The sequence below is a fragment of the Lycium ferocissimum genome, chromosome 2, assembly GCF_029784015.1.
Source record: "Lycium ferocissimum isolate CSIRO_LF1 chromosome 2, AGI_CSIRO_Lferr_CH_V1, whole genome shotgun sequence".
Taxonomy (NCBI): Eukaryota; Viridiplantae; Streptophyta; class Magnoliopsida; order Solanales; family Solanaceae; genus Lycium; species Lycium ferocissimum.
Window position 1 is genome coordinate 54222628 of NC_081343.1, and position 20186 is coordinate 54242813.

The following is a 20186-nucleotide window of genomic DNA, read 5'->3' on the forward strand; positions in this document are numbered from 1 at the left end:
CTTGAAACGCCAGTTTACACTTATAGTTAGTTTGAAATTGTTTTAAATACATAGTCAAATTATGTTAGTTTAAAAACATTAAGTTGTTTGTGCCTCTTTAATACTTATTTCTTGAAATACTAAACATTAAGTTATTTGGCCTCTTTAATACTTATTTACCAAAATACTTGATTCCTCATAAACAAATCTTTTGTAAGTTATTTAAGAACATTAACCGACCGGATTTGAAATCATGAGATAAATCATGTTTAATCACGCGGTTGGATTTCACAGTAGATTTTTTCTTACAAACATACAAAACCCACAAGTTGTGAAAACCATCAAAACTTTCCCAATACTTATACAATCTTACCAAATGAGCAAGTCATAATTCATAACAAAATCAATACACTACTAGAACCGCCTTTCCTAAAAAAATACAACATCAATTGATCAAACGAAAGAGGTATTAATAAAAAGGAAAATTTAACATGAATAGTATATAATTACTCTTTAATATAATCCTCCCACATTGTACGAACAATCTCTTTAAAACGCCAAACATAGCATTTCGAGTTCTTTCGAACATGATCGAAAACAACCAACATTGTCACCTTTAAAAAATTTATGTCTCTTTTTACAAAATATAATAATTAAGTTGTTTTACATTTTAAAAATTTTGAAATCATATTTTGAAATCCCAAATCATGTTTTTTGGATGATTTAGTATACAAACGCCTACTAATTATGTGACTTATATGTCAAAAATTATCAAACGCAATACATAGTTAAAATAACTATATTAAAGGAGCGATTGTCAAAAGAACTTTTCAAAATACAAATTAGTTTTTCTAATTAAAAGTGACATGGGGAGACTCTTACCTTGACCTTGGGCCCCCGGTCAAATTGAGGCGGCGTACCCCATGAACTAGTATTCAGTAGAAACTAGAAAGTATGCACATTAAGGCCCTAATAATGAGTCAGCTCATAAAGCCATTACATATGCCAAATAGACAGATTTGTTTTGAAAAATTAATCTTCACGCGTGTTTTGGTGATTGAATTCAAATATTTAGTTCGTGTTTGGCCTTAGATTCCCAAAAAAAAAAAAATTGAAAATTTTAATTTGGTTGAAGTTTTTCAAGTTTTGAAAATGTGTTTGGCCATAGTTTTTCAAAGCATATTTCACTTTTTATTTTGGAGAAAACATTCTTATTACTTATACACGTAGACCTCCCCTATCTAAACGAGAATATCAAGCTTAATATCCAACCAAATCAAAACAAACATACTTGCATAAATCTTCAAATAAAACGTTATATTTTATAAATAGTCCCTCTTTCTTAAAAACTGAAAAATTAATACAAATTAAGCAAAACAAATCTGATGAAAAACCATGCAAATCAAGCAAAACATTAGCAGATCTTAGCAAATTACCTTCTAATTTTTATCTTCACAACATATTTCTAAAGTTTTCAACATAAATTTTCCGTAACGGGGTTTCTTCTTCCATTTTCATTAACAACAACCTTACTCGTTCACTTTATCGAATCTTCGCTTTAATTGTGAAACTACATGGTGGATACGTTGCTTTAATTGAGGAACACGATTAAAAATTTTTTGGCCACAAAAAGATGGTTCCATTCACTTCATTTATAAAACACAATTAGTTTTTAAAAGTTTTGAAAAGGCCAAAACATAGATTTCTGCAACACACACACACACAATAGGTTTGCATGCACACATTTGAAATTTGAAGATTTGTTTTCAAAATCTATCAAAATTTTTTGGCCAATTCTTCAAAATATGCTCCCAAAATCTATGGCCAACACAAGACTTTCTTGCCTTAAAATTTATAAGTGTGTGTTTGAAGAGAATCTTGAACTTAGTAGGAATACAAGAAAATCACAATTCTTGGATCAAAGTTGGAGGCTTGAAAATTTGATTCTCTTTTGTGTTTTTGACATTTATCTCTATTCTCTGGATTATCAAATCATTTTTGTGATTGAGACCTATATTGTTTTCTTGAAGTATCTAACATTAATCATCCTTATATTAATTGTTTATAGTGGAAAATTAATCTACCAAATGGGCTTGGGCCATATTCAAGTTACCGGCCACCCTCTCTTTTGGGTGATTATTAGCTAAGCCAACTTTTTTATACGCGCAATTTGAAAATTGAAACGTTTACTTAGAGATACAAAATTAAGGCCCTAATATAATTACCCTATTTAACGAAAGACTATTTTTTCAACACATTTATCTTTTCCTAATCTCATCAAATATGACCTCATTGTTCCATCGAAATTATTTCGCCACCATGTATGCTAAAACCACCATTAGAAAACAACAAAACCATCACTTGTCACCATAAACATTACAAAAATACTTTAAAAAAAAAAGAAATACCTTTTCCTCGCCTACATTTTTTGACGAGGGAGGAAGATGTTTAAATTAACAAAAAACATTTATTATTTGATATTTTTAATGTATATTTTATTTAATTAGAATTAGGATCAATCAACGATGTTAAACGTATTTTTTGTAATTTTAATTTTATCTATATTTATATATCGCTAAATATGTCATTGTATTTCTAATAATACAATAAGACATAGATGTATTTAGACCTAGCCTTTAATCATCATATTTTACCATCGTAACACGGCACTCGAGATTACCTTAATCAATATAAACCAGTGAACCACTTTTATCTTAAAATAAATATTATATGTTAACAAATTCATAAAATGCTAAAATGTCTTTTGATGAGCCTTATATAAAATGCAATAAGTCATCAAATATTTAGTTTAAAAAATAGTTATTTAATACTTATGAATGCGAAATAACATCGATTCCTCAAAGACAACTCTTTTTGTAAGTTATCTAAGGAGCTGACGTTTGGACATGATTTGAAATCATGAGATGAAATTATGTTTGGAAACGATTTGGATTTTGACAAGTTGCTTACAAACATAAAAACTCATGAGTAGTAAAATCAAAACTTTTCCGATTCTTAACAATCTTACCAAATGGCAAGTCACAATTCATACGAGCAAAATCAATACACTACTAGAAGGCCTTTCTAAAAAAATACAACATCAATCGATTAAATTTAGTTCAATAACAAGGAAAATTTAACATGAATAGTATTGTAACGATATATAATCCTCCCAATGTACGAACAATCTCTTCACGAATAACATGGTAAGAACTAAAACGTATGATCGAGGAGACGAACCAACATTGTTACCTTTAAAAAAATTATGAGTCTCTTTTTACATATATATTTATCAAGTTTACATTTAAAAATATGAAATCATAATTTGAAATTCCAAATCATGCCTCAATGATTTACATGTCCAAACGCCAACTAATTATGTGACCAACTTAAAAAATTAACAATACATAATTAAAAAGCAACCATTGGGAACAGGAGATTTAATCAAATATGAAAGGAACACAAATTAATTTTTCTAATTAAAACATGGGTGGAGCGATCCTCATCCTCGGGGTGGCTACGTAGTTTCGAACTAGCTATCCGAAGCCTTCCTAGAAAGTATGCACATTAAGGCCCAAAAAACATGAACATGTAAAATAAAGCCATTACATATGCCAATTGGTTTTTATGAATATAACGCGTGTTTTGGTGATGAATTCAAATATCATGAATTATGGCCTTAGATTTGCAAAAAAACTTGTAAATTTTGATTTGGTTGAAGTATTTTCAAGTTTTGAAAATAGCATAATATATCATAAACTATTTCACTTTTTGTTTTGGAAAACATGAAACATGACTTATCTATGGGTTTTTCATGAGTTCTAAACAAATCAAGAATTCTTAATAATCATAAAAAATATTAAGCTAATCCCAAATGATGGAATTTTAACAATTCATACTGAAAAATAATACAAATAATGGACATGATGAAAAACCATGCAAATCAGCAAAACATTGGTATCTTAGCAAAACCCTAATTTTCGTAAAGAATCATAATTTAAGGATTATGAGGCGTGGGGAAGAACAATGATGTTCCCACACGTAGATAGTAACTCGTTCACATATCTTAGTCACTCCAAAACTTGAATTAAAGACTTGAGCTTTGATAGAAGATTTCCAAAATCGATAGAAAAAATTAGTTGGCCATAAAAAGATGGTTCTTTTTTTATAAAACACAAATTTGGGGGAATGATGAGGCAAAACATAGATTATTAGAGTATATGTTGATGTGGGAATTTGAAATTTGTTGTTGTTGTTTTGTATTATTCAAATATATGTTAAATATGAGTTCCCAATAATCTATGGAGTAGGCTTACCTGGTGTTCTTGATGGTGTGAAAGGGTAAGGAGGTCGTTCTAGGGCTTAAAAGAATGAAAAAAATGATTTGAGGTGTGTTTTTGACATTTATCTCTATTCACTCAGATTATCAAATCATTTTTGTGATTGAGACCTATATTCAATGAAAACTAGAAAGTATGCACATTAATTCGCCTCCCTCCTAATATGTTTATAGTAAACTTATTAACTTCTATCAAATGCTTCCATATTCATAGTTACCATATCGCATAGAAACTCATTTGTGATTATTAGCTAAGCCAACTTTTTTATACGCGCAATTTGAAAATTGAAACGTTTAATAGAGATGGAAAAATTTCAAAGCTCTACAACTTTCATTAAGGAAGTTTTCCCAAATTCTAAATACATTTTGAAATACGGTCCGTTTTTAATGATGTAACCTCTAAGTGTCAAATTCACTTGTCACCATAAACATTACAAAAAATCTTTGGTAAAAAAAAACGACTTGAAATACGAGGAGGAAGAAAAGGAAATACGATCACTTACAACATGGCGTAAACCACCATCTTACAACTCTGGTATGAGGAAATTTCAAATTTAAACATTCTTTATACGTTTTTTTCTAAGTCTATGTTATATATGGTATATGTCATTGTATTTAAATACAATAAGTGTTACAATGTCATAAACCTGACATACATTAAATGTACATTCTGTATACGTCATATATACACTCATTCCACACTGGTAACATACACATCTAAATACAACAAACATAAAAAAATTCCATTATCAAACCAACCATACCCATTACAAAGAATAGGACTAGGGGTGGCAAAATCAGCCCATAAAATCATAACCCGCCTAACCCGTTTAGGTTTGGACGGGTTAATGACTCGCTTATTTTATTAACTCAGCCAATTGTGATCCATTTAATTTAGCTCCTTTGAAAACTGGGTTGATAATCAGCCCAGATTGAACCACGAGAAACTTCATCTAAATATTTTTTAAAAGATAATTTTTATTTGATATGTTATATATAGCCATAATGTAAGAAAAAAAATTACTAGGTACTCCAATAAATTATAAGAAAACAAAAAAAATTAAAACTTAGTAATAATTGGGCGGTTCGGGTTGTGACTCAAATTTTTGTGAGTTTTTATCGCGCGGAATGTCCTTCAAAGGCAGTGGTCTTTAATTTTTACCCCTCAAATTATTGGTCTTAATTTTTGCCCTTTGCCTAAAAATACATGGGTTCCGGGTTCGAACTTCCGCTCAGTCAAAAATTTTAAAAAAAATTTGCAAGACAGAGTTTTGAATTCTTAAGGTAGAGTTTGAACCTTATAAGACAGAGTTTGGGCAAAAGTGTGCCTTAAGACCTAACTTTTGAGGGCCAAAAATTAAAGACCAGTGCCTTTGAAGGACAATCGTGCAAATGACTCATTTTTAGTCCATTTCACCCAACCTGTTTTAGCCCAAGTAACTTTTGGGAAGGTCATTTATCCATTTATTTGTTAACTAGCCTGGACATGCCAATTTCAGCCCAACCCACTCAGTTGACACCCCTAACTATAAAACCATCATCATTTTCACCATAACAATACAAAGAATATTTCTTCACAAAAGAAAGAAGAAGAATTTCATTGGCACATTTTTTTTTGCAGTGAATCGAATTGTGTCTGTGATGAAGTTTATGGGAGCAAAAAAATACTGTTAATACTAGGTTTAATGAGAAGAAGATGAAAAAAATTCGTACACAATGATGGAGATTGTGATGAATTTGGATAGACAAAAGAAGAAACATTAGAGTATCTCTAGGTAAAATTGGAAAGAATGGTGAATAGAGAGGAAAGTGGTGACAGACGTGGGGATACCTATTCTAATTATGGCGTTATCAGTTATACCATTTAAATGACAAACTAAAGAATCATCTATTCCTATTAATTTTCTATAATTGATAAAATATGACATTATGTTATGTAATTAAGAGCAAGTACTCATAATATTTATAATTGGGAAAATTACAGGCAAATACCATTCGGCCATCTGATTTACTAAAAAAAAAAAAAAAAGTACACAGTATTAGCTAGTGTATAAGTATACTAAACATAGATATACTATACATACATTATACATACACTTATACATATAAATATATACTTATACACTACCTATACAACCGAAGTGTATACTTCAGCCATATTTGATAAACGAGATGGCCGAAGGGTACATTTAGGTTGGTTTCCCTTTATAATTAGGACCTAAAATCGATTATCCGTGTAAAATTCTCTTGAAATTTCTCTCTTTCATTAAATGTTAGCCCATTACAATCAGAACATTTCAATGATGAAGACAATACTAGGCCCAATATAATGGAGCCCACTTAAACAAATGCCGAAGCCTCACAAATCAGATTAGTCACCCAAAAAGAGAAGATTCTTCAAGCAAAGATGTGAAACAAAAGATTTCAATTCAAGATAAACCTGAAAGTACCAAAAACCCAGAAAGTCCAACTTTAAATAGAAATTATAAAAAGAAAAATAAAGTAAAAATTAAAAAAGAGAAACAAAAGTGCCTATCAATCAATGAAACACACACATACAAATTTCCATTTGATTTCATTGTCAAAAAATAAGAAAAAAAAGACTCAAAACTCAAAAGTGTTTGTTTTAAAACAAACAACAAAGGCAACAAAAGAAAGAAAAGTATTACTACATGTACATGTAATGACATAACGTGTTTTGGGAAATTCCTTTTTAAAAAAACAAAAAATTTTGGGAGAAAAAATTAAAAATTATAGAATTTACACACCTAAAGAACATGGAATTTGGAACCAACAAGAGGGACTTGTTCTACTATACTGTTCCTTTTTATTCAACAATTTCTTCCTCTTTAACCTCCCTTCTGTATTGGGTGTATTCTCTTTTCTATTTCTATTTATTCTTATTATTATTTACCTCACCTTTTTTTAGATTTTTTTCCTCTTTTTCTTATTCATCCTTCATTCATGTGTTCTTGGTTATCACGGGAGGAATATATAGTTACCTACCTATAAAGGGGTTGTTTTTTTTCTTTAAAAAGATTGGATTTTTAGGGTTTTCTTGAAGAAAAGATCTGAAAAATGGATGGTGGGTCTGATGGAGAAGGCCAAAAGAATGTTAATCAGAGTTCATCTGAAGGACCCAAGAAGCCAAAAAGGCAGATGAAGACACCTTTTCAATTGGAAACCCTAGAAAGAGTTTATGCTAGTATGTCTTCTTTATATTCACTTTTGGACTTGATGTTGTTGTTCTTTTTTGTTTTCTTGATCTGGGGTTTGTTTGAATTGTTTGTAGATGTGGAAATTTGGGAATTTTTTGGTGTTTTATGCTGTTCATAGGTGTTTATCTACTGTGTATTGTGAGATTGGAGGGTGATTTTGTTGTGTAAGATGTGTATTTTCTTTGAGTTGTACCTACTCTGCATGTTTATGTAGGAGGAAACAACTGGGATGGGTGAAATTTTGGTTTTGTTTTGTGGATTCTATCATTCCCATGTTTGAACCTATGGTTCTTCAATAGTGCTTTGATAATAGTGTATGTTTTCTTGATCTGGGGTTGTTTGAAATGCTTGTAGATGTGGAAATTTGGGAGATTTTAGGTGTATTATGCCGTTCATAGGTGTTTATGTACTATGTATAATGAGATTAGTAGGTGATTTTGTTGTGTAAGATGAGTAATTTCTTTGTCTAGTGTCTACTTTGCATATTTATGCAGTGGGAAACAACTGGGATGAGGATGCTGTGCTAGATCTTTAGTAGATGGGTTAAATTTTGGGTCTTTCTGTGGATTCTATCATTCCCATGTTTGAACTTATATGGTTCTTTAGTAGTGTGTTAATATTAGTTTGTGTTTTGTACTTCTGTCTTTTGATTATGCTCTGTGTGTTGGGATTAATGTTTCTGTGGGTTATGCAATTCTTGTGTAATGTTTTTCTACTTTGCTTATATGTGTTTGAATGCTGTCATAGACTTAGAGATCCGATGGACAAATTTTTTGTCTTTGTAAAAGGTTCTGCTATTCCCATGCATGGACTGATGTGAACCTTGAGTTATTGAATTTATTATGTGTTTGTGTTTTTGTACTCGTGATATTTGATTCATCAATTCTCTTTTGTTTTGCTTTCTGATTTATGCAGTGGAGACGTATCCATCGGAGGCCACTCGTGCTGAGCTATCAGAAAAATTAGGTCTAACGGACCGCCAATTACAGATGTGGTTTTGTCACAGGAGGTTAAAGGACAAAAACACATCAGGGGGGACAGAAAAGAAGCCACGCGCTAGTGGGACAGGCGGTAAGAGAAATTTGATGGAGTCACCTGGAAAGGATTTAATGGTTGCTGAGGCTGCTAGTGATCGTGGCTCAGGATCAGCTTCGAGGTCAGGATCAGGGTCAGAGTCAAGTCGGTTTGATAATGGGGATGATATGCCAACACTGCCTATAAGATATTATGAATCACCTAGGAGGGCAATGGAGCGCAGAGTGATAGCTTGTATAGAGGCACAATTAGGAGAGCCTTTACGTGAGGATGGTCCCATTCTTGGGGTCGAGTTTGATGAGCTGCCACCTGGTGCATTTGGGACACCTATCGGTAAATCAACCTACTCATGTTATTAGAGATCTTATAATATAAAATGTGTGTATGATGTTTGCCCTCTAAATCTGGATATTTGTGTTGAAATGAAAGAATTTAACAATTTATTTTGTCCTTGATGTTCCCATCTTTCCATATCCTTGTAGGTGTAGTTTATGATGTTATCTCCGTATGTTTTTGAATGCATATTTATTTTCTTAAATATGATTATATTTGAAACAGAGCTTTAGTTCTGTGGCATAAAGCTCAGTGTCATATAAGTCCAAACGTGATTTGATTATCTTTTGAGGCGTGAGATTATTTTCAAATAAAACACTGGATCGTTGAATGCCTTACGTTATTGTTTGTTACTTTCTTCCCCAATTTTATGAGATTATAGCAGCATATATGGCTGTAAGTTGGTTCTTTGGAGTGCTTTTCGCCTCCTATTGGTTCGCCTTTGGGAGGGAGAGCAGTAATAACTTGCTGTGCATGATAGAAGTAATGAATATCCTTGGCTGTATGTGAATATCAAATGAGATCAAGATAATTCTGTATTTATCAAAACACTGCTTTGTGGATGCTACCCTGAAGTATGCCTCACTAATCTGGAAACATGGCCGAGGATTCTACTTCCCTGCAGTCGTGTTACTTCACAGACTGCTGGTTGTTTTAACAGCGTAGAGTTTTCAAGCTCACTAGTATCCGTAGACCGCAGGAGCCTCTTTTTTCTAATGTGTTATCTGCTATCGACACGTGGACTTCCAATATTTTGGTCAGACCTTTTCAGTTTGGATAAAAAACAATTCTTTTTGATTGTTTTTCTGACTTATTTTGTCTTTTATTTGTCATTTATGGCACAGATACGGCGGAACGTCGGGACCATTACAGGCACTCTTATGACAGCAAATTGTATGGACCATATGATGCTAAAGTTAATGTTGGTTCAGCTCTCTCTCTTTCTCCGGTATGTATAAAGAGATCAGTCTCTTACTCTTTCACATTGCAAACAGCCTTTGAGTGGTTATAGCCTTATAGGACTTGGTAATATTTTGGATCCTTTCTGTCTTCTCGAGGAGCTACTCTCATCTGCTATGCTCCACTGGATGTTCATAGACCCTCTGTTTGGTCACTTTGCAAGTCATTTATTTCTTTTCACGCTCCTAGCTTAGAATAATTGCGTGGCTCATTTTCTATCGTGATTTAGCCCCGGCAAATCTATAAGTTTTTGATGGGATATTATTATATGTCTGTTGGTGAAGCCTTTGTATAACAGACTGATATTTTCACTGTCAATTTGTGTGATTCCTGCAATACCGCTAGCATTCGTGGTTGTTAGTTATCTAGGAGGTAGTGTAAAAGGTGCCTCGGGATTCACTAGTTTTGGAATGGTAAAACTTGAAAGTGAGACTTATTAGCATATCAATTTGATAGTGAAGCTTACCTCTACTTGATCTTCAGGTTCTGACAAGTGGTCATCGTGAACCTGCTGAGCCCAAGATTGTATCTGATAAATATGGGCATATTGCAGCTCCTCACCTTTATGATTCGCCTGTTGATGGCCCTTCTAAAAACGTGCTAATCATGCAAGGGAATGGACATTTTGTTAGGGAATATGGTGTTGAAGGTCAAAACATCAGTACAATGTCTCAACAGAGCAGGGAGGGACGTTTTCCATCCCCTCTGCAGGATAATGACTTCGTCCCCAGTAATGAGGACATCTTGCAATTGGATCGGAAGCGCAAGGTAACTTGAAGCTTCAGAAGTCTTATCTTTTTCCGGCCATAGAAGCACCTGCTTTCCCCCAGTCTGTTTTCTTCTCGTTGCTTTTCACAGTAGGCTTTATTTTTGGTTTCTTGCAGATTGAAGAAGCTAGAGGAAGGGAAGTTCAAGCCAATGAAAAACGGATCCGGAAAGAACTTGAGAAACAAGATCTTCTACGACGGAAAGTAAGCAATATTTTACATTTCTGGATGTGTAGCTTCTGGATCTTCTTTCAAAAGTGTAAACATTGGAAAACTATTTTTCTTGTTTTTACAACTGACATTTTAATATTTGCTTGTAAGAGGGAAGAACAAATGAAAAAGGAAATGGAGAGGCAGGATCGTGAAAGAAGAAAGGAAGAACTAAGACTGATGCGTGAACAGCAGAGGAAGGAGGAGCGATTTCAGCGAGAGGAAAAGCGTGAAATGGAGAGGAGGGAGAGGTTTTTGCAGAAGGAGCTCTTGAGGGTAGGCATTCGGAATGAGAATTTTGTTTTTTCCTGTGCTTTCATTTTTTTTTTTTCAAAATCTGCTAATTGAATTCTTCCTCGTACTATTGGTTTTGTAATCTCTAGGTGGAGAGGAAGAAGCAAAAAGAAGAGCTACGGAAAGAGAGGGATGCTGCAAAACAGAAGGCTGCTATGGAGAGGGCAATGGCACGCAAAATTGCTAAAGAATCGATGGAGCTGATTGAGGATGAGCGCTTGGAACTTATGGAGCTGACTGCTTCTAGCAAAGGGTTACCATCAATTACGTCTCTTAATTATGACACTTTGCAGAACCTTGAGTCATTTCGAGGTAGGAGTTTGTTAACCTGACTGTCGCAATGAAACTTAAATCTGCATGCATGTTCTAGTTTAATGCTTTAGTTCCAGATTAGTTAGTAACAAATGTTGGAACCTCATTTTCGTTGCATCTGGTATCCCTTACGAAAAGCATGTTAGATGGCAGGGCTTGCAGGAAAGCCACTGATTACCTGCAATTCTTGGTACAAGTTTTATATGTAATCCAGCCCGAAGTAGAAAATTATACATGTTATTCATTCTTTTCTGTTCTCTCTGCCTTATTTAAGCTGCTTATCTGCAAAGGTGATGAAGTTTTTGGTTTGATGCTGAAGTATGTCTTATGTGATCCAGAATCTCTGTGTGAATTTCCTCCCAAGTCTGTCCAATTGAAAAAGCCATTTTCCATCCAACCCTGGATTGCTTCAGATGACAATGTTGGGAATCTTCTTATGGTATGCTGCTTAATCATTTAAATGGCTCATTTTAATTTGTTTATATTGCAAGTTGATTGATGTTTCTCTTATCCTTCCATTTATCAAGTAATTCCTGTTTTTGCTTCAATTTTGATGATTATCTAAGCCGCAGGTCTATCCTATTAGTTTATCTGTACTTCATTGTTGGTTGGCGAAAGGATTTTAAATCACTTATCATTACAAGCCTATTTATATTTCAGATTGGAATAGGCAAAGTATGGGGGAGAAACTTCTCTTTTCTTCTGGGTTATATTGAGTCAAAAGTTGATGTTTTTTGTCAGTTTATCATAGGAATTTCTTTCATTCGCAAGTTTCAAGTTTATCTTACATCTTTTTTAAGATTGACATACTTAAACATCATTATTAAGGGTATTTTGAAATCATACAAGCAAACTGGTAATGTCATGTGCCCCGTCTCACTGGTAATGATTTTGGCATGTGGATTAAAAAACTTAATGTGATTATTAAATTGAATGGTGGAGGAAATGTTAATACTTGAAAGGATGTTATGCATTAAGTTATAAATGATGTAGAGTATTTGGTTTATATTAGTTTGACTTTACGAGGGAGTGAAATTTAGAATTTAAAGAAACTGGTCAGTATTTTTGGGCAGAACAAAGTGGAAAATAGGTCATCATTTCTTGGATGGGTGGATGCTAATTGGTGTGAACTAAAATGGTAGTCACCAAACTCAGGAAGGATAATAGAACACGGGAAAAACAGTTGAAGTACATATTAGACGTTCTGAACCAAGTTCTGTACGTTTTTATATTGATTTTGCTCTTTTATTGTTGAGTCAGGTATCTTTAGTGCCTTTAATAAACCTCAGAGCTTCTTATTTTTACAGGCTTGGAGATTCTGCTTAAATTTTGCGGATATTCTGGGGCTTTGGCCTTTCACTCTTGATGAATTTCTTCAAGCTTTCCATGACTATGTGAGTACCTTTGGTTAAAGTTAATTGTGGAAATGACTTTTCTGCTTGTTCTGGGCTTTCAAGTTTTCCTATCTTTTCAAGAAAGGCTGGATGAGGGCTGATTTCCATAGTTTGTGCTTTCTCTTTTCAGGATTCCAGATTGCTGGCTGAGATACATATTGCTCTTCTGAAACTGGTTATAAAAGATATTGAAGATGTTGCTCGAACTCCTTCTGGTGGGCCTGGGACAAATCAGTATAATGCTGTCAATCCTGAAGGTGGACATCCTCAAATAGTTGAAGGGGTAATCACTGCTGTGCATACTAACTCTTTAGGCGGTAAATGTACTCTCTTGTGGGATGATCAAAGCTGACCAGTTTGTGAACTTCATTGACAGGCATATCTTTGGGGTTTTGACATACGCAATTGGCAGAAGCACTTAAATCCTCTGACGTGGTCTGAAGTACTGCGTCAATTTGCGCTCTCTGCTGGATTTGGACCTCCATTGAAGAAAAAGAGAGAACGCGCTTGTTTGAATGATTCTGATGAGGTGCTACATCTTCTGTCCTTATTTTCATCTAAGCAATATATCGTGGATTCTATTTTTTCCTGTGGCTTAAGATCTAATATTTGGTAGTAATCTAAGTAATGTGATATGGTTTACTGCGGATGGAGATATGGTGAACTTCTTATTGGTTATTTTGAAGTTAGTCAAAGCTTATTGAGATGTATAATGCAAAAACTCACTTAGTTCTTTTTTCTTTTATGTTTCCAAATTTAACTTCACTAGAAATTAAAGTAACAATATGTGATTATGCTAAAGGGAACGCTCTAACCGTGTTTGAGCTGTTTTTCATAATTGCTCTCTGCTATAACCATAGGACGGACAGTAGCTGCAATTTGGATGTATACCTTCTTCCGTCATTATCTTAAGGTTGGGTGAGCAGGTTACCTGGTAGGATAGTCGATGCGAGTGTAAGTTGGCTCAAACACCACTATCACAAAGAAAATGTTGGTATACATGTGGCTACGTAGGTCTGCTAAGTGAAATTTTGGTACAAAATTGGATGACAGTGGGAAAGTCAATCTGCTACTGATGGATTATCATTGAAATTAGCTTCCTAGCCATAAAATATTTCACTTTTTAATCCATCATCCCTAGCCATTTGCTCTCCAAACTTATCTCAATTAGCTAATATTGTGGATTAGTAAGCTTTACTTTTTTTTTTTTTTTTTTTTTTTTTTTTTTTTTTTTTTTGGGATAAAGCTGGAAGCTTTACCTTTTGGACCTATGTGCTGTGGTTTTTAAATGGAACGGCATGGTCAGAGTGGATTCATATAGTCGACCCTAAGTTGCTTGGAATTGAGGCTTAATTGTTGTTTTTTTGTGAGATGCTGGTTTACTGTTAAATGGTTATCCTCGAATGCTATCCTGCATCCACTCTTCGACTTTCTACATCAAATAGATGGTGCGCTATGTCTAATTATGGTGATGTTTCCCTGTTACGCAGACTAAAGATTGCGAAGACATTGTGTCCACTCTGCGAAGTGGTTCGGCAGCTGTAAATGCTGTTGCAATTATGCAAGAGAAAGGATTTATGTCGCAGCGCAAATCCAGGCATCGGTTGACACCAGGGACTGTGAAATTTGCTGCTTATCATGTTCTCGCTCTCGAGGGAGACAAGGGCTTGAATGTTCTAGATATTGCGGAAAGGATTCAAGTAACTGTTCTCGCTGTGAACCTTTTCAATTATGGTTCGATGTGTTTGAAGATTTTTCTTGTTAATTCTTCTCTATGCTTTGTTTTCCAGAAATCTGGGTTACGTGACCTTTCAACAAGCAAGACTCCAGAAGCCTCTATATCTGTTGCTTTGTCAAGGGATCCAATACTTTTTGAAAGAATTGCTCCTTCAACGTACAATGTTCGACTTGCTTTCAGGAAAGATCCTGCTGATGCGGATGCAATTATTTCAGCAGCCAAGGAGAAAATACAAAGATATGCTAATGGATTTCTCTCTGGACAAAATGCTGAAGACGAAGAAAGAGATGATGATTCTGAAGGTGAAGGTGATGTTGCTGAAGGTCCAGAGGTTGATGACTTGGGTACTCCGTATGGTGTAAACAAGAATAGAGAGCAATGCAGAGTACTTGATGCTTGCTTGGTGAATGGAAAAAGTAAGACCTCTGATGAGGTTGCACAACAAATTGAAGTTGATGTTGTTGGTAAGGACATAGTTTTAACTACTGATGTATTTTTATCCTTTATTTGGCCCTTTTTTAAATTAGAAAGCACAGCGTAGTAGTAGTTGTTGGAAACACTATTTTTCATTATCTGTTGATGCTCTCTTATAGGTATTGCGGGAAGTAACCCTAGCCAAGAATGTTCAGAAATTGACGAGAGCAAAGCAGGTGAGCCATGGGTTCAAGGACTCACTGAAGGTGAATACTCTGACCTATGTGTTGAGGAGCGTCTAAGTGCTCTTGTTGCCTTGATCGGCATAGCAAATGAAGGGAATTCTATCCGTGCAATTCTTGAGGTAATATATCTGGTAAATTTTTCATTATTGGCCATTACTGTCTCTTTCAGCTATCTAACAAAGATGGGTTTTGCAGGATCGTCTGGATGCAGCAAATGCTTTGAAAAAACAGATGTGGGCTGAATCCCAGTTGGATAAAAGAAGATTGAAGGAGGAGACGATCAATAAATTTAATGATTGTTCCTTCAATGCTGTGGTTGAGGGTAGCCAAAGCCCATTGGGATTTCCAAACAATAAAAATCAAGGAACATCAGCAACCACGCTGGTTAAGGATGAACCTGCTGTTATCATAGACAATCTTCAGAACCATTTTGAAAGCATTCCTGCTGAAAAGAGTTCAGCTGCACAAGAAACCTTTGTGGGTCAATTCGCCGTACCAAGTGGGAATACGGCAGAAAGGTCACGCATGCAGTTAAAGTCTTTCATTGGCCACAAAGCAGAGGAGATGTATGTGTACAGGTCCTTGCCTTTAGGTCAAGACCGCAGACGTAATCGCTACTGGCTATTTGTTGCCTCTGGTTCTAGCCAAGATCCTGGTGCTGGCAGGATATTTTTTGAATCACCTCAAGGCTGCTGGAGACTTATCGACACTGAAGAGGTATGCTCCTTTCGTTCTTTTTCAGAATGCACTTCGCTGTTAGTAAATCGTTAAGTTTAGTATGCTGAATATATGTTTTACGTAAGGGAAGATGTTTGCACTATTTTGGTTACAAAAGGGAGGCCAGCCAGGTGCACTAAGCTCCTGCTATGCGTGGGGTCTGAGGATGGGCCTGACTGGATGGCTCTATTGTATATGCCGCCTTACCTTGCATTTCTGCAAAGAGTTTTTCTATATTTAGGTGTAAGAAATGGCAAGTTATGACTGAAGAAGAGATAAACAATGAACAATGAGATGACTAAGAGCAGCCTGGTGCACTAAGCTCCCGCTATGCGCGGGGTCCGGGGAAGGGCCAGACCACAAGGGTCTATTGTACGCAGCCTTACAATGAGATGACAAAGAAATGAAGAACCAGATGATCTGTAGTTTATAAAGAATTACATGTCTGGTAATACTCAACAAGTGCTGTGGACATTGTTGCTTTTCACTAAAGGAAGTTATTGGGGTTAGGAAACACCCTATCTGTAGTTATATAGATCTTAGCAAGGTTTAGTCCGTCCTAAATATACCAGACCTAGCTATGACCTGTTATCTACTAATCCTTTATTTTACCTGCAGGCATTTGATTGTCTTTTGGCTTCTCTGGATACTCGAGGGATCAGGGAATCACATTTGCATATTATGTTGCAAAAGATTGAGGGTCCTTTCAAGGAACGTGTGCGGCAAACCAAATGTAGAAGAGAATCTTCTGCAGCTAGTTCAAGCCCAGCCTCTGGTGCAACTGCAGACAGTCCTAGCAGTACCATATATGGCATGAGTTCCGATAGCTGGGAAACATCTTCGTCTTTTAAAATTGACCTCGGGAGGAATGAGGAAGAGAAAAAGAATGCCTTCAAGAGATACCAAGGTTTCCAGATCTGGATGTGGAAAGAATGTCTCAGCTCATCAATCTTATGTGCCATGCGGTATGGGAAGAAAAGGTGCTTGCCGCTTTTGGGAATTTGTGGCCACTACTTAGATTCTTATCTTTCAGGAGAGGGCGTTTGTCCTTCTTGTAACAAAATGAGTTGCAAAGTTGAAATGAACGCCGAGTTCGCTGAGCAGGCAATGGATTCTATGGACAATCTGAACATTGATTACGATAATTTGGTGAAGGTTTCAAATGCTTGTCCTCTAAGAGTCAGATTGATGAAGGCCGTATTAAGTTTCCTTGAGGTGAGATTCTTTGAGATATATGTTTGTCTTTCTTATGTCGGGACAGACATGAACATCAAGTACATATGAGGCACAACCTGTTGACAGCTTTTAGTTTCTTTAACCGTGATGTTTCTTTAACCGTGATGTTTAGTATTAACTTTTTGCTTTGGAATTCTCAGGTTTATGTGCCATACGAGGCACTTCAATCATCTTGGACAGAAGACTGTAGAAAGACGTGGGGCATGAAGCTGCAAAACTCGTCGTCTCCTGAGGATCTTCTTCAGGTTTATCTCACTCTCGTTGACTCATTTTATCTGGTATTATTATTGGGGAATCTTTACTTACGAGTTTTAAAATGATTCTTAGATTTGTTTAATTATAAACAAATATGATTTCTAGTTCTTTTTATATAATTCCAAAATTTTCGAATTTCTGTAGAGGTTGAAGATTCTTTTTCTCATGACAACTACAAAGAAGTTTGAGGAATCCATGTTACGAGTTTACTATGAAATTTGCTTTGGGACTCATCCATACCCTGTCATTAATCATTAATATTTGGACAGTGATTATATTTTTGTCAATTCATTTCATGAGTCAGTCTGATTTAGGCTTAACGGATTGAAGTGTCTTGTCAAGCTACAATTTATTTTACGGTGTTGAGCTGAGTGAAATAAAATATATGCTGCTATTATTTATATGATAACTGGCAAGATTTCTTCCCTAGCGAGCTCTCTTTCGTATATTCGTTGGGGGAAAAGAGGGGAAAGAGTAGAATATAAGCAAAGGTTATGCCTCATCTGGGAATTGGTTTGCTTCTGCCGTGGTCGTTCTCAAACCAGTTATTTGTGTTGATGATGCTGTGATCATCTGAAGAACTGTACTTTGCCAGAAAGCATGGCAAATTCAGATAGTTTGGCTGATTTGATAGCTGTTCCTGAACCTGTTCCTATACACCCTCTCAAAATTCAGAAGCTGCAAGAAGAATTTGTTTTTGATCATGTGGATTTTTTTGCAGATTCTGACTCAGTTAGAGGGCGTCATCAAGCGTGATTACTTGTCTGCCGACTATGAGACTGCAGAAGAATTGATGGGTCTATGTGCTTTATCAAGAAAGGGTGCTTGTGAATCTACTTGCCCTGAATCTGTACCACAACTTCCGTGGATACCTCAGACCACCCCTGCAGTGGCTCTCAGACTTTTGGAGCTTGATGCCTCCATATCCTATGATCCTCAGCAGAAAACTGAGGCTGAGTTAAAAAATAAAGTAGACCGCCTTCCAGTTGAGTTGTCTTCCCTTATAATTCAAGTAATTGTGTTATTAATTATGTTGAGTTTTACTAGTTATCCATGTTTGTACTGCATGATACTGTCTTTGTGGATTTATTTGGTGAAAGAAAATTTGTCAGCATGTATTTTTTCTGTCCACTGGCTAATCGCCTTGAGGTCTGCAGATAATACTTGTCACTATAAAATAGATGCCATTTCTTTTTGGCTAATGATGCTTTTCTGAATTATCTTGTTAACTTATTTTTTCTTGCATACAGAAGCCATCTATGGGGTATGCTTCTTTGAAAGTTCTGCAAAAGGTAGAACCAACAGAAATGGATCATGATGGACCGTTGAGAGGAGAAAACTGGGATTATGTCAGCAATTTGCCTAGCAGCTCAAGAAGTAGGCAAGTTGTTCGTGGGCGAGGAGGCGGTCGTCCGCGTGGAAGGTTGCAGAAAGGAACTGCTAGCAAACCACCAGAATCTGGCAGGGCAGTTGTAAGACCTAGTGAGACGTTAACTCAAGTTCTTATTAAGCAGGGAGAAAAGCATGGTCAGAGACATGTACGAGGTCGCCGAACTGTCAGGAAGAGGAGAATAGAGAAGAAAGTTGTTGAAGAGATTCAACCAGATTATTTGGGTGACAGAAGCAGCCGACTAAGTCTTGTAGTATCACCTAGAAAGCATGAGAGGGAAGAGTTTGGCATGAATATGGAAGGGATAGAAGCCACAAATGATAATAGTAGTAATAGTATGGAAGTTGCTGAATCTGATGACAGTGCTCCCGAAAATACATACGAGTTTAACAGGAGTGATTTAATGGAAATGTCAGATGAGGATCAGGTTGTTTCTGCTGGTGATGGCATTGAAGATGACAGTGACGATGACGATGAGGAGCCTGATAATGATAACGATGATAGATACAGAAGCCAGGGCCAAAATCTGGATGGTAGATACAGAAGCCAGGGCCAAAATCTGGATGATAGATACAGAAGCCAAGGCCAAAATCTGGAAAGATACGATAACATGGACGATGGCGACTCAGATAGGGATGGGGGTGTCAATGAGGAGCAAGAATCGGACTCTTCAGAGTCTGAAGATTATAGTGATTGAGGTTGCCAAGGTTTTCGGGGGGCTTGACAATCGCAATATAGCTCTGATGGTTGATCGCCGGGAGCACAAAGGTCTGGCGACATCACATTCTTTTTTTTTCGGTTTTTGTTTTTGGGAGAAGCTTTGGTATTCTTTTGAGACGAAGCCCGAGAGCTGGCTTGTCTTTTGTGTATAGCCTTAAAGGAGCAGGTTTTGGTAACATTTTATCATCATAGCATATGTTAGAATAGTATAAAACTGGTTAGTCCCGGGTTCCAATACCGTCGTGCAATTGTGTAATGGGGTTGGTGATCAAAACAGCTATGTCAAATTTCACAGTTGCACGTTTCTGATAATTTTAGTTTTATGTTAATGATTAGCGGCTCATCGTTTACTCCAATGTCTGAAGATCATGTATGAACATGAACCACCACTTAGCTGTAATTGACAACCTCTTAGCCAATATCTTTTGCTTCATTGTGATTTGTTAGCGCCAAAAGAGCTCCAACCTATACCAATTTGTAACCTATACCAATTTGTTCTTCTCTGCTACTTTGTTGTCACGTGATTTCAAATAATAGATCCCTTTATTAATGTTAGAATTCCCTTTGTCATGCAGAATTTAATAAAACTTTCATTCTCAGATCTTGCAATTCCTAATCACCATTTGCAGT

General features: G+C 35.7%; 1 protein-coding gene across 1 annotated transcript; it reads left to right on the forward strand.

Annotated features, from left to right (window-relative positions):
- The first annotated feature begins 6738 nt into the window (after positions 1-6738).
- On the forward strand, positions 6739-19912 carry LOC132044851 (homeobox-DDT domain protein RLT1). The gene is made up of 19 exons (XM_059435391.1): positions 6739-7523; positions 8452-8904; positions 9750-9853; positions 10348-10632; positions 10749-10835; positions 10953-11117; positions 11225-11447; positions 11786-11886; positions 12755-12841; positions 12972-13124; positions 13218-13370; positions 14332-14541; positions 14632-15043; positions 15173-15357; positions 15434-15955; positions 16574-17170; positions 17332-17436; positions 18168-18431; positions 18697-19912. Exons 1-19 carry the CDS (start codon positions 7397-7399, stop codon positions 19531-19533), a joined length of 5070 nt encoding a protein of 1689 aa, XP_059291374.1. The 5' UTR covers positions 6739-7396; the 3' UTR covers positions 19534-19912.
- The last annotated feature ends 274 nt before the right edge of the window (positions 19913-20186 follow it).

What these genes read in the sequence shown, in the direction of transcription:
- LOC132044851 (XM_059435391.1), top strand. Translation starts at nt 7,397, where the DNA reads ATGGATGGTGGGTCTGATGGAGAAGGCCAAAAGAATGTTAATCAGAGT. An exon ending in TGCATTTGGGACACCTATCG is followed by an intron (nt 8,905 to 9,749) that starts GTAAATCAACCT and finishes TTTATGGCACAG; the next exon opens with ATACGGCGGAACGTCGGGAC. An exon ending in ATAAAGTAGACCGCCTTCCA is followed by an intron (nt 18,432 to 18,696) that starts GTTGAGTTGTCT and finishes TCTTGCATACAG; the next exon opens with AAGCCATCTATGGGGTATGC.